Source organism: Chroicocephalus ridibundus, chromosome Z (assembly GCF_963924245.1).
Source record: "Chroicocephalus ridibundus chromosome Z, bChrRid1.1, whole genome shotgun sequence".
NCBI classification, from domain to species: domain Eukaryota; kingdom Metazoa; phylum Chordata; class Aves; order Charadriiformes; family Laridae; genus Chroicocephalus; species Chroicocephalus ridibundus.
The window spans coordinates 51743249-51757779 of NC_086316.1; the positions used below are offsets into that span (position 1 = coordinate 51743249).

Sequence of the window (14531 nt, forward strand, 5' to 3'; positions counted from 1 at the left end):
AGCGTGTGTGTGTGTTGAAGGAAATAAACTAGCAGAAGTGGGGAGAAAACAAAATGAGCAAGCCTTATTAACAGGAGCTCAGTTTTTAGTCCCAACAGACTTAAGTAGCAGAAGGGGGAGTGAAGATCTGTGGCTGGCTGCCAGAGAAGCATTGCTGAGCGTAAACACGCCAAGGCATCTCAGAATGCCCTTATCATAGGGAGCCTGAAAGTGTTTGTACTCGGGGACTCTGCAGCAAGGAGCAGTCTTGCAAGCAAAGGCTGTTAATTGTGGATTTTTAGTACGGAGAAAACCACAGCCAAGCTGACCAGAAAGACTGGAATTTCATTTCTCTCTCTCTCTCCACACCCCCACCCCCGCCCCCTCTGTCTTTCTCCCTGTCGCCCACTCATTGGATTTCTTTCTCTGCCAGCCTTTTAAACCAGAGATTACTGGGTCAGTGACATTCATTATTCCTTTTATGATCTCGCGTTCAGCCTCCTGGAGAAACACTGCTACCTGTAAGTATCTGCTTCACATTCTTTCCATGCACTGAATGCTGTTGTGTTTGGGGTTGTAAGAGTGTTTAACAGCTTAATGAGTGTTGCAGCAAAGCAGTCAGACAGTGATTTTTGTACTCGGCATGGATGAAAGCTCAGTTCTAACTTTGGAGGAAAAGACGCACTGCTTCTTGTCAGTAGTTTAGTAAAACTTAACTTGCAAGTTAAGGATTCCAAGCAACTTAGTTTATCTTAATGTTCAAGGTTACAAAGATTTCTCAGCTATGCTGGCTTTCTTCCATCAGCTCTAGCAAAACTTTGTGGGTTTATCTTTTATAAAAATCCCGGAAGCAATAAGCAAGATTTCTTTTTTTAAAATTGTCTTTTTAGTAAGACAGTGGGAGATAGAGATGTGATTAAAAACTCCGGAAAACATCATGAAAACTTCAAATATTATTAAGTCTTCCTAAAGGATATATTTTGTTTAGCTGGGAGAATTTGGTATTTAAATGCATGTTTTAAAATTGCAGACTTTTGTTTTGCAGCAGGGATCTTTGAGTGGTTTCACATTTTCATGTACATTCAGGCAGCTGGCTTCATTCGTCTGAATGAGACAGAAGTTTTTTGGTCTAATGTATGCGTAAATGTTTATGTGTGTTACTGAACACACACATACATGCTTCCACAGCTTTTACATTTCTAACCGCTTTCTGTACATTTACCTAGAACCAAACTCTAAAACATCACCTCTGAGAGATCAGTTGCTGTCGCTGTGTTGTGCTGAGGCACTTCGACAAATCCTTTAGATAATTATACACAGTTTTTTGAAACACTTATTAAAAAGGGGATTCTGCAAGTTACGTTTTTGCTAGTTAGAGAATTCTACTAGTTCATCATCCCAGCTAACTCAGGACTGCGTATTACCCTAGGCAGAATGCATCTCCGCCGTTGACGTGTCCAAGGTGTCTGTGGGAGGCATTGGCGCTGTAAATCACCAGTTGCTTTCACAGTAAATGAGCACGTACTCATTGATGCTGTCCCATCTCTTCTCTTACTCCAGTGTTACTGCTGTGGGCCTGCCAGCATTTTCTTCATGATTCTTCTATAGGCTTTGTTTTGCATGCAACACGACTCCATGCAGATCGTTTTCACCTAGGGAATGGGTTGGTTTGGATCTGGGCACCTTTAGATTTTGAGCATTTTTTCCAGCATAGGACAAGTTGCTGGACAATGCCTTGATTTTTAAATGGAAGCACCTCATGCCTGTTCATTCATTACATTAATTTTCTGCAGTCCTTGAAGTGGTCTTGATAATATTAGTCTATGGTAATATTGGTTACAGTGCACGCGGTCTTGATAATACATGTCTATGATAATATTAATTACCGTACAACAGGAATTAATGCATTCATGGGGAAAAGAAATTATCACAGACTTCATCAATCTAAGAGTGAATTTAGATGTGTAGTAAAATCATGATGGTAAAATAGTACATGCTAGTCAAATAACCATACAATAGAAGTGCAACCCACTTGACTCTACATGTTCAGTAAAGAGAGACTGAGCAGATCATCGTCATCAATACTTTGCTTCTCTCACTTTTTGAGATTCTGTGGCAGTTAGACTGTCAACCCAGATTAACTTTTTTCTCTCATGCTAAGGGCTCTGTGGGCTACAGTTACTGTAGCTAGGGTGTCTGTACACAACTTCATGCTTTCACAACTTGCAACATGAGATCCTCAGGATGATTCAGCTGCCTTTTGTGCAGTTGGGTAAAAAAAACTGAACACAATACATTTTGGAAGTTGTTGAACAATCCCTAATGTGTTGTTTCTGTCTCTAGTTCCTATTCTGAAGTTGTGAAGCCTGCAACAGAGTTCAAAGAAGGCAATCATACCACATCTAAGTAACTTACATATTTCACAGAAGAACCTCAAATCTCTTTTCATTTGTATGTAGGGAACATCAAACTCCCAGTGGAGTCCACTCACATACCTTTGGAAGCCTACATTTGTGTCTAGGCTAAATCTGTCCTCTTTCCCTTAGATAGCTAGATAAACAGGAAGGAATTGCTCTTTGGAGGCATGTCTTTTGCTCGCGGAATATCCTGGCAAAAAGCTCAAATGAGCATCTAAGTTTCACATATCTAAGGTGCAAAAAGATGAACAAAGCCAGTGTGTTTGTGGGGAAGTGTAATCCGTACCATCTACCACCTGTTATATTTTAAGCGTTCAAAAAAATCCTCTGTGTAGCATGTGCAGCAGATCTCAAGTCTTCTTTTGTTTAGCACTGTGAAATGCAGCACACCCTTGAGAGAGCTTGTTTTTGTGAAGAAGAGTCTGCAAAGTCTTCCTTCTCAAAAAGTCAGAACCTTTTCCATTACCCTCAAGGCTCATCAGTTCAAAGCTCAGCCTTCTCCCTGACGCACAGTTAACCTGCCAACCAACAGCAGTGCATGAAGAAATTATTCTAAAAATAATTCTTCAGGTAGCTTTCTACCTGTAAGAGGGAGTCTGCTAGAGATGGAAGTCCACTGCCATTTCGTCGCCCTGTGGTTCCACGTAGAACAGGGTTGGGTGTTACCACATGCAACTTACTGAGTACATGAGCAGATGCGTAACACTCGGGAGGTGCAGTGTGTCAGTGGTACTGTGTTTCACCACCATGGCCCGACTACTGTTTCGCAGAAATACCAGACCTTGCTGTTCATGTTGTAATGAAATAATGTCACTGCTGGGCAGCTGGCCACAGGTTCCTTGTCCCTGCCTCCTCTCCTTGCCCTACCTTATGCATGAGGGTTTTCCTGCTTCTTTTCTATGGGTTTTGACGTCCTCACACTTGTGGGTCAGACATGTATTCAGTCTCTGGCAGAGCTGCCCTGGCGTAAGTCAAGCTCGTCTGGCACCTCGTGCATGAGATCTGACCATAGCCAGCAAAGGGCATGGAAAAACATGGGGCTCCAGAGCTGGAAGCCGGGTGTTGTCATGTTAGGTACTGAATGCAATGCTGTCGTTTCTGTCTTCACTCACCAAAGTTATTGATCAAGGTGAAGCTAACAATTTTGTCCTTGTAACACAGCATGATTGTGACTTGACTAATCCTAGGCTCCTTGCTGAGTTTCACGAGTTTCTTTTCTGTCCTAGTTACTTGCTAAAATGGAATGTCTTTTCAAAGTCAATTGTCTTGAGAACATTCTCTATCCACTACATTCCCTTCACCCATCCACAGTTTCCATTATTGGGGTAGTTTTCATTTTTATTTTTGAGTCATTCTCTGGGTGTGGTTGGGGAAGCCACTTTGCTACCCACATGTTGTTACAGACTGCTCTTCTCTTAAGAAGAATAGGTCTTACTACCTCTCTGCAGTGCATATAATTACACATGAAATAAAAAGGATGGCCAATCTAGTCCTTTTACTTTACTGTTTTCAACAGTTTTCCCCTAGTTTATATCTCTCCTCCCCTCCCCCCTTAACTGAGAATCTCCAGGATCCCTCTCTCCCTTCTCATACAGGAAAAGGAGAAAAGAAGAGAGATTAAGTATGCTTCTAACCTTTACAATTGTGTCATGGTCTTAGGAGGGTACCAGTATGACATTGAACTAGAAAACCATGTCAGTAAAATATATAGTGGTTGGTATTAACATTTACACTGAGAAGTACCCTGCTTCCTTTGACTGCCAAAACCCAACCTTTTGCTCTATTTGAATAGTCGAAAGAAAATTCTAAGTGGAAATATTCAAACCTTCTGAAAAGTTAATTAGTCCTGCAAATGGCAAAGAAGTTGGTTCAGTCTGTGATTCTCCTAGGCTGGCTTGACTTTTCTTGCAAACTGATGTCCCCTATAGCTTTATACTCCCAAAGGGAAGATGGGAAATCAGTGAGTACTGAGACCCAGGAGGATGAGGGTCACATGCAGGATAGCAACCTATGGATAGCATCAGTGGAAGAACCTTACTGGAAGCTGGAGTGTTTTATGGACTTCCTCAGATAGGTGTAAAAAAGAAATAAAATAATTATTTATTTTTCAGAGTGATTTCTGCACTGCACTCTTCCAATTCAGCATTCATGTCTGATGGAGAATGGATAGTCAGAGGGTAGCAGTTCCTATTTGTGTAATGATCTTAAAAACACATAAAGGCCAACTAAGAGAAAAAAAGTCACTTCGTATTTATCTTGTCAAGTTATGTTCTGTGAGACAGCTTTCTGGGCTTAGAAGAGTAGAGGGCAAAGATGTTTTCATTGGTCTTTTGAGGAGAAAATACTTACCTGTTCAGAAAATGCAGTTTAGCTGTTAGTCTCTTACCTTTTATCTCTTAGTATCTTACCTCTTATCAAGCCAAGACTTGATTTTATTTGCTTTTGCAATTATCTTCTGTATAATAGGCATCTGCTAACAGTTCGATCTCGATCTCTACCTGAAAATTCTTTGAATTTCTCTGAAAAGTACTTCTAACAATATAAGCAGATCTGTTTAACACTTAAAAGGGAACAATGCATTGTCTTCAAGATGGTCTTTAAGAGGCAAACACAGTCAATAGCTCCTTTTTTTTAGTCTCAGTCTGGGACTCTGAAGTGCACTGCCTTTTTAAAAGTATGTTGTGTAACGGTTGAAGGCCAAGCTGTTAAGTATCCCTGGTCTTGATTGATTGAAAGTCTTCCTCTCAATGCTCCTCTGTCCCTTTATTTTCTTGTCCATCACTGCCTGAGCCCCCCCACCTGCGTCCCCCCTACGGTTTAGCTCTGTTTAATGGGGGAGATTTAGATTAGATATTAGGAGGAAATTCTTTACTGTGAGGGTGGTGAGACACTGGAACAGGTTGCCCAGGGAAGTTGTGGCTGCCCCATCCCTGGAAGTGTTCAGGACCAGGCTGGATGGGGCTTTGGGCAACATGGTCTGGTTTGAGGTGTCCGTGCCCATGGCAGGGGGGTTGGAACTAGATGATCTTCCAAGACAAACCATTCTATGATTCTATGAAAGAGTGGAGCAAAAAGAAGGGAACTGTTATCTACTCCTTAGACAGAGTTCCCTCTGGCCTTACAAATTCTGGTTGATGTGGAAGGGGGTCTCAGAAGGAGCAGAAACTAAAAGGGTTCAGCAAGGGCTACCGAGGAATCCCATGGAAAAGAATATTTCAGTTGTCAGCCTCCCACTAAGCTGCAACACTTGGCATTAAAGTGCAATAATATTTATGGTGTTATATTCAGCTTTTTCTCCTCTACTACCTGTCTGCCTTTGTGTAATGTCAGATATGCTTTCAGTCTTATATTGGCCGGTCAGCATATGGGGATACTTCTGCACTTAGTTTCCACTACCTAATATCCCTGAGCTTGGGTGAATCGTAACTTAGTGTACAACAGTGACAATATCATGCTGAGAATGAACACTGAAGTCAGAAATAATCTCTCTAAATTGAAACTGTATTAAGTGTGAATCTCATAATCACTGTTAAAATAGCTGTAATGCGAAAGGGCGTAGAATGAAGAAAAACAAGGATTTTTCTACCTTATAGTATTCTGAAAGAAACAAAGGACGACAAAGAAATGTTAACAACCTGGATATATCTGATGTTCTTCACATCCTTCACTGTTTTCTCTGAAGAAAGGTCTATTCAGTGACCATGCAACGGAACACTTATTGTTTCCTTACTTTTGTCAAAAAGTGCACAGGACTTCTGTTCACAGACCAAAACTGAGAAAGGAAAAAACGAAGGGAACTGTTATCTACCATTCCTTAACTCAGCAAATACCTTGCTGAATACTTAGTTTTTATGTGACCTACAATCCTTGTTTGTAGTGCACGGAACAAAAACAGCAAATAGCAAATGGTCCAAGGGGCATGTGTTAATTGCACATTCTGAAGTGACAGCCCCCTAATTTAATAGCCTACGATCCTCTCATTGCCCTGGGCTAAGTTTTAATTGCTGTAATAATATTCATCTTGTCTCCTAGAAATTGTGGAAGGCTGCTATTTGTTTTCTTTAATCCCATCCTCTAAAAAACAAATCCTATGTTCTTTCTGTTTCTTGTAAACTTTTTCTGGTGTTCATTGAAATAAATCAGTCCAACTCCCAGCCCACAACAATCATCCTCCATAATCCCCTTCAAACTTTGCAAAAGAAGAGGGCAATTTTGAATCCAATTGTGCAGTGAAATCTCCCAGGTAACCAGAAATTTTGTGACACATAGAGAAACGATTAAGGTCTCATCCAAATCCCATTGAAGACTTTGGATGTCATTGAGACTTAGCTCAAGGTCACTAGTGATTACAGATTTTTAGTCAGGTTTTACTTATTACAACTGAGAGTTCCTTGTGCTGTTTCTGATCTTATTTTCAGTTGTTCTTCACTGGTAGATGGCTATCTAAATCATTGGGATTAGTTTTTGTTTGCATCACATTAGCCCTCAGAATCAGACTCAGGGATCTGTACCTTTATAACTTCTAAATAAAGAACTGCTGGAAGCCTTCCCACCAGTGTATTAATATTTGCACATTAATATTCTTTTAAGTCAATTTCATTCATGCAGGAGTTGTAATGACAAAAAAAATTACAAAACTTATCTAAAAAAGCAGATCTACTTGACATCATTCTGTGATTCTGTGACATGGATCTCGAGACACACAACTGAGAGTTTCTACATATACCTCTGGATGAGTCCTGCACAGGTATATATTTTCTCCAGAATCTGCTGTTTGAAGGACATCTTACTTTCAATAACTCATGGATGCTTTTAGGGACTTAAGACAGTTTCCAGATTCCTGAATGGTGCGATGAACACTTGACAAATTGGGAAGTTTTGTCAGGTATTTCTTTCCTCTGCTTTTTTTTTTTTTTTAAATCTTGAAAACCAGTTGCCTTTGGTGAGAATGCTAGTGTTTGTAATTAGCCATTGCATTGTTTCTCACATGTGTGTGGGCAGCCCTGGGGGAAATCTACTTCTTCTGGTATTTGGAGAAAATTTTTAACAAACCACATCTGAAGTTCTTAGTAACCCTCCCCTAAATTGTCCCCAGTCTGGTTTGTCCCTCTGTTAACTCTTCAGAGTCACATCCACAGCCTCTGCAGAGGCCACTTCACCTTCTGCCTTCTCCCCTGGGCTCGTCTACAAAGCGGGGCAGGGGTCTGCCAGCAGATGAGGAGCTCCTTGCTGGGTGTCCCTTTTGCAGTGCCCTGGACATGTCTTTGGGGTGATGTCAGGGGCCATGAAGAATATCCATTCTCCAAATAACCAGAGGTAGACTCTTCTATGCTACCAAATCTCAGGGTCAGCTTGGCCAGCCTACCTCTAATTATGTGAAAGGAGGTCTCTTTCTTTGTTGCCATATTTTTTATACTAGTATGGTTTTATGTTGGATCTCATGGGAATTACTGGATGGTTTGTGGGGCACAATGCAGTGTTTTGCAAAAATAGACCAGGTAATTAACTTGGGTTCTGGGAGCCAGACAGCTCAGTCACTTCAGCTTAGAGTCATCACGTCAATTAGGCTGTAAACAACCGCTGCAGGTAACTTCTCCCACCCCTTGGTGTCAGCACAGCCAGCTTTTATGGCAACTCCAAAGTTACATCAGGTTGCTCAGGCCCTATTAGTTGTATTTTAAATATCTCTGAGGATGGAGACTCCACTGCGTCCCTGGGAAACCTTTTCCACTGACCATGCTTACTGTGGCTTTTTTTTTTGTTTTCTAATATCTAATGTGGATTTCCCTTGTAGTGAATTTTGTGAGTTGCATCTTGTCCCTTCACTGTGCACCTTCAGGCTCCCTGGCACCCTTCTGTTGGATGTCTAAAAATAGCAATAAGCCCATTCTTCTTCAGTCTGAACAAACCCAGCTGTCTCAGCCTCTCCTCATAAATCCTGTGCTCCATCCCCACTGAGGGATAACAGCTAATATATGATATATCACCGAACTGACATGGCTGTTTTGCTTCTGGGACCAAATCTGATACCTTTCTGTGAGCTTGTAGGCGCACAGTGCACCTGGAGTTGGTTCAGGTGTTTTGCCATATAGACAAACCCTTAGAAAGTCAATGTGGAAACAGCTTAGTTTAAAAACACTGATTCTCCTAACATACTGTTCATGAGCACCATTATTTTTTTAAACCTCTAAGTGTATCTGAAATATTGTCGTGCATTTGGAATTAAATAGTGACTCAGTCATTGTTCATTTGCTTAGTCATTCATGGCTACACAGTTGCCATGCCACGGATGGATCAGGCTCAGCTGTGATATTCAGGGCAGAGAAGTCCAGAGACTCTAAGGAAGTCCGAAGCAGCTACAAAATATGTCAGCGGCAGCACCAGCAGTTGTAGAGCCGCTGGAGAACAATGCACTGTCACTGTGGATCAGCATAAATCCCGTGTGGTACACACACGCGAATTTGCTGAAGCAACAGCCTTCTTCACGCACGGGGGAAAATGCTGATCTGGTGGCATTCACTCTCAAACCTTCTAATTTTATTGCCATTGTGTGCTGAAAAGGATGTTGACATTTCTTTTTGCTATCATTGGATAAGTGTTTGAGAAAGCGAGGTTGTCCTTCCCAAGATCTTCACTTGGCCACGTAAGAAGACAGCCCTGCTCTGACAAGTAGAGGCCAACTGCTGGAACATGTGGGGCAAACATGTTTAGTGACACAGGAGCAGTACCTACCAGCAAAAGCAGTCAAAGCAAGGCTGCAATACACAGTGGGACCAACTTTGTAGCAGAGAAGGGCTCACACAAACAACGTGAAAATGGCCAAAATGGCTCCTCTTGGAACCTTTCTGCCCTTAGCGTTTGATACAGAGTAAGAAAAGGCAGCAAAGAAACCACCGCCTGTGCCTCAGGTTTATACCTGCACCTGGTGCAGGGGTTTATGGGGCAGGCACCAGACCACAGATAGACCTGGGCTTCATCAGAGTTGAGGTGCAGGTGTCTCCGCGTGAAGGACCCTGGCAGGGCCTGCTGGAGAGAGACAGCTGGCTTTCCCTTCTTGTAAGAGCATATTAAGGTGTAAAGAGAACAACACCCTTCCTGACCAGTGCCATTTCTGAACTGGTGATTAGGCTGTCTCTGAACTACAGTGACTTTTTGTGGTAGATATCCAGGTGGAAGAAGAAAAAACTGTCCAAGCTTCAATTTTATCATTTCTTATAAGGTACCCAGTGCTCTGTGAATAAAGGCATTTTGAACTGTAAATCCATGCCCCAGACTGGTATTATGGAGCACGAAGTTACTGGCATTGTCATGAGCAGTAAATCACTGGTTCTGTGCTTCAGAGTCAATGACTGCCCCTTAGCACTTTGCCGGGCCTCAGTCAGAGTCTAAAATTCCTAATTATTTTCTTCTTATCTCAGCTCCTCTATGGCTTGAGAAACTGGATCTTCTCTGAAACTAGCTGTGACTTACTTGTGTGTGGCTGCTTCATCAGGGGCTGGAGTTAACGGATTTAAAATCCATTGAAGTCCCTGTGCCAGGAGCTTCTTGCTGGCCAAGAATCCCGACATGCCTGAAGTCGGAGGAGACGGTAGGCAGAGCATCTTCTTGAGACATATGCCAAGGAAGTTGTTTCACTTCCCTCCCGTCCAGTCTTCACTTTGTTAGAGCCAGGAAGTGGGAAGAGGGCACAGCCACAGAGAAGATTTTCACTCAGAACATCTCCCCATGCTTTGCAGCTGGTATTTTAAGGAAACACAGATTATATTTGATAAATGCTAGCAATCTGTGCACTATGTGATAAATGCCAGTCAGATATTCAGGTTAAAAGGGTGTGCTTGCTGCAAACCATACTTTCTCACTTGGAGGCTGAAGTGTAATCTGTTTTCCTCCCCCTCTTTCCAAGTTGTGCTTTATAGGATTGCAGACTGTGTTTCAAAACTGTGAATTTCAGGAAGTGGAGTGCTGTCCCAGATGTGCTTATTTCAGTGAAGTGCCATGCATACCCATCCCAGTAGAAAGAAACAAAAATTAGCAAATACATTTAGATATCTAGATTTAAGTAAAAGCTGTCTGTGTAAGTGAACTTTTTGTTTTAAAAAATCAATTGAGGTTTTGATTTGTTTCTGGAACACAATAAAAGACTTTCAGCCATGAATTTAATTCCCTTTCCTCTGGCTAGAAATCTACATTTTCTGTCACATTTTGTTCAGACTGATCTGGCTGCGTAATTTTAGACCAAAATGGAAAAATTTTCAGATAAAAAGCTAAAAATCCAGAGTTAAGATTTGGAGTCCGGACTACATAGTCAACATACATCTAACTTTAAACTTACATTAGTCCCAACATCTTCAATCTTGAGTCTGGGCTGAAGTGAGCTGATCTATTTTGTGTTACTTTAGGAAGTGAATAATTTAAAAGAAATTCGTAGCTGCTGTTCGTTGGTCAGTTAAATATAAAACCGGGCAGATACGTGCATACAGCTGTAGGCTGCTCAGAAGGTCATCTTGCCAGAAACAGTAGAGTGAACACTTAACCTGTTAACAATAATGAAGGAAGTAAAGAGATACATGGATTTATTTTTTTATGCACTTTCAGGAAAGCTCACTGTTGGTGGTAGGGTTGTGGTTAAATTAGACAGTGCAAATAAGTAGTCACGTTGCGGCTTTACTAGCTTGAAATTACTTACGATCTTATCAGATTTCATTGAATCAATGCTTATTCTTTGGGCCACAGATTCAGTTACTTTGGAGGGTTGTAGAAATTAGGGTGTCATAAGGATTTCAACAGTGCTTCTTCAATATCAGAAGAACTATGCTTTTCTTACGAATTTATAAACATGGAAGTTGAAAATTAACTGTAACGGAGGGCATGAGGGGTTTGTGTAATTTTATTTTCTATATTGTCTTTTCTTCCTTGTTTTCACCAAATTTGCCTCAGAATTATTATCCTTTTTTTTGTGAAAAAGAAAATAATTCAGCTGTGTCATGCCATGTCATATGTTTCAGTGTTGACATCCTGGCATGGTTACTCTCTAGAGCAGGAAGAATAGGGAGGGACTGGCAAGGTGTTTTCAACTAAACGTTGAATTTTTTCCCCTACATTCAACGGGAAAGCAAAAATAGATTTAACAAAAGGCCACTCTCCCTCTATCCCACTTTCAGATGTATTGAATCTGATGAGTGCCTTCTGCTGCACTTTCAAATTACTTGGATGCTTATACCCTTTTATTAATATCTACTCACTCCAGCAGTAAAAAAGGTGATTAACAAAGGATTCTACATAGCAAGTGCTTGCATGTGCATATGCATCAAAGGTGCCTGGAATTCATATTGAGTGCTGATCCATTGAGGGAGAAGTCTCACTGGTACCTAGCTAATTTTATGAGCATGTATGCATTTAATAGTATTCAAAGGTGAAGTTAATCTGCTGCTTGAAATGAACTGCAATTGTAAGAAATGGCGGAAGGTTTTTGTGTGTGGTTTCTTTTTTTTCTACCAATAGTTGCTCAATGCCTTATGTCAATTTTCTTTCTTTCTTTTTTTTTTTTTAGGATTATCAAACCTTAAAAGTACTCTGAGAACACATTCATCATTTTGTCAGGCTTGACCAATGAATTCTATAAAAACCCAAGGATATTTTGAAAGGCCCCTGTCTGAATTTCAGTCAAGGAATGCGTCTTAATAGAAAACATGTGGTACATCGTTACCTGCGACTAACATTTTGGTCTTTCATTATGTGGTGAAAATCTGCTGGTGGAGAAAGGGAAGACTTCTTCTGTTAAGAACATATTCACGGGAGGAAAAGAGCTGGCGTCCCCTCATAATATGAAGCCCTTTGAGAAAAGCTGGTTGTTTCTACTGCTGCCTCTTCTGCTAAGAGTTGTCTGCTCCTCCTTTATTAGTGTCAACCTTGGGCTGAAGGTGATGAAGGGACAGTCTGTCTTCCTGTCAGAAGATGACCTCAAGTTTTCCATCCCCAGGGAGAAGGATGTCTGCAAAGTAGAAGTTGTGATTAATGAGCCAATAACTCAGCGGGTTGGGAAACTAACTCCAGAGGTATTTGGGCTCTGTTGTGCTGCTCTTAGTGTCCACATGTGTGCAGGCGTGGGGGCAACTAGGAAGAGCTGCTTTATTGAATATATATTTTTTTTTTTGGGTGTTGACTATAAAGCATGAAACTGAATGGTCCTGAGATTCAGCCTTTTGCTGAAAGTAGCCAGCTGACAGAGAATGGCACCCCTGAAATCCAAAAGCTGAGCTCAGTAACACGAGTATGTAAAAGTGAGCTCCGTCAGGGTCTCCTTTCACAGGCAGACAATGGGTATTTCAAAACTTTCAGTTAGGAGGTCTCCCCCGGTGTCTCAGCTGCTTGTTTTTGTACCATGAGGGTAACCAGTGCCCCTCGGGTAATGCACAGACCGCTAGAGCATTTTGCATTTTAGTCACGCAGCCGCTACTCAGGGAGCAATTAAGAAAAAAAATCATCACATACAATAAGCACATTGTGTACACTGTTATTTGCTCTGCACTGCAACAGCTAAATTGCTAGCAGATGGCAAGTACATTGGAAAAAAAATGTTTTCTGTTAAAATTTCAAGCTTGTAGGAATAATGAAATGTATTCCACATATCACCGTTCTCATACTCATTTGCCTTACAAATCTTCCCACCTGAGTCACAGCAGGAAGGAGTTGGAAGTAATTGACATGAAGATGTAACGGTAGAGATAGAAGATGAATAGTTGTAATGAACCATAACCAAACAGTTTTTGTCCCTTTTAGAAAAGTTTTGTTAATTGCACTATGCAGCACGCAATTCTATGTGTTTGTATATTGTTTTGAACAATGTCTTGGAGGTTTCTCGTGGTCTCTGTGAAGGCGGATGCAGGAGCACAGTCTCCCGTAGATTTTTCAAAGCTTCTGGCTTGGTCATCATCATCGTTATTTTTGTAGACCACTGAGGAGTACTTCCGCTGAACCAGCACTTGGAAGGAGCAGAGGCACGCCAGGGAAAACAAGAGGTGATGAGCAGAGCCGTGTGCGATCTTCCCTGGAGACCAGCCCCAAGATGTGGAGTGCCTCTGCTGAGACTTCCCCAGGGCTTGCTCTCCGTCGGCACAGGGGCTCTGACTGTAGTCCCCCCTCTCTGCTTCCCCAGTCGAGTTTGGCCCATGAGGAGAAAAAGAGAGACTTACATGTCTCATCGCTGGCAAACCTCTTCTGTAGGCAAGCTGGCTGGCTGAGGGCGTGACTTTGCTTTCAATTTCTGCCCCAACCTCTACATGCAACAGGACCCAGGTATTTAGAAAAAGCCAAGGTCAGGGGCAGTTTTCCAAAGACCCCAGATGTGTATTCACCATAACTTATCTTCCAAAATACGTAGGGTCCTTGCCTTTCCCCAGTCCCAACCACACCACCATTAAGTGCCTGTCCTTTCATGGCCCCCATGTGAGCCCAGGCAGCCGAGCTGGAGGGGTGAGCTCTGCTGGGCAGGTGTCCCTGGGATATGAGGCTGGAGAGGGGCTGTGGATGCTCGTGGTGCCCGGGATGACACCTCCCCTGGAGGGCTCCTGGCCTGGGTGCCATCCTGCTTGGAAAGGTTCTTTCTCCTCCCCTCCACAGCCGTGGGGAGGTTGGGATTGCCAGATACACACCACCACGCAGAGTCCCCTCAGGAGGCTGCCAGCGAGACAGGCAGTCTGGTTATCTCAAGTCATATTTTCTTGCTGGGAAAGAACAAGAACAGCATTTGTAAGTTGAGGGCTTCTGTTTTACATGACAAAATCCTGAGCCAGACACTGAAAAGTGCTACCTGAGCTTTCACAGTTCCTGAAAAGAGGGGCCAGAGCCCAGCCCTGCCGGTGCCACTCCTGCTCTTTCTACCAGGAAAATCTGCAGTGAGAAAATGTCTCTGGTCTGATCTGTTTTACTGCCATTAAAGTGAGTAATGTCCTAGGAATGTATGACAATTTAATTATAAATTGTAATTGAAAAGCAGTTGAAGTGGAAAAAAACAAAGCTCGACAGTAATTAGGAAAAGATTTAGATCTCCTTTGTCTTACCCAGCAAATTTATAGACAATTAGAGTTGCCTGTTCATATAAAAGGAAAACATATTAGGAAACATAAAACAGATGTT

General features: G+C 42.0%; 1 protein-coding gene across 2 annotated transcripts in view; it reads left to right on the forward strand.

Annotated features, from left to right (window-relative positions):
- Positions 1-230: 230 nt before the first annotated feature.
- The window catches only part of FREM1 (FRAS1 related extracellular matrix 1), a 77730-nt gene continuing 63429 nt past the window's right edge, over positions 231-14531 (forward strand). For both annotated transcript variants that reach the window (XM_063321569.1, XM_063321570.1), the window contains exons 1-2: positions 231-500; positions 11947-12451. In XM_063321569.1, coding sequence (XP_063177639.1) covers positions 12221-12451 — 231 coding nt within the window. In that variant the 5' untranslated portion in view covers positions 231-500; positions 11947-12220. The remainder of the gene's footprint in view (positions 501-11946; positions 12452-14531) is intronic.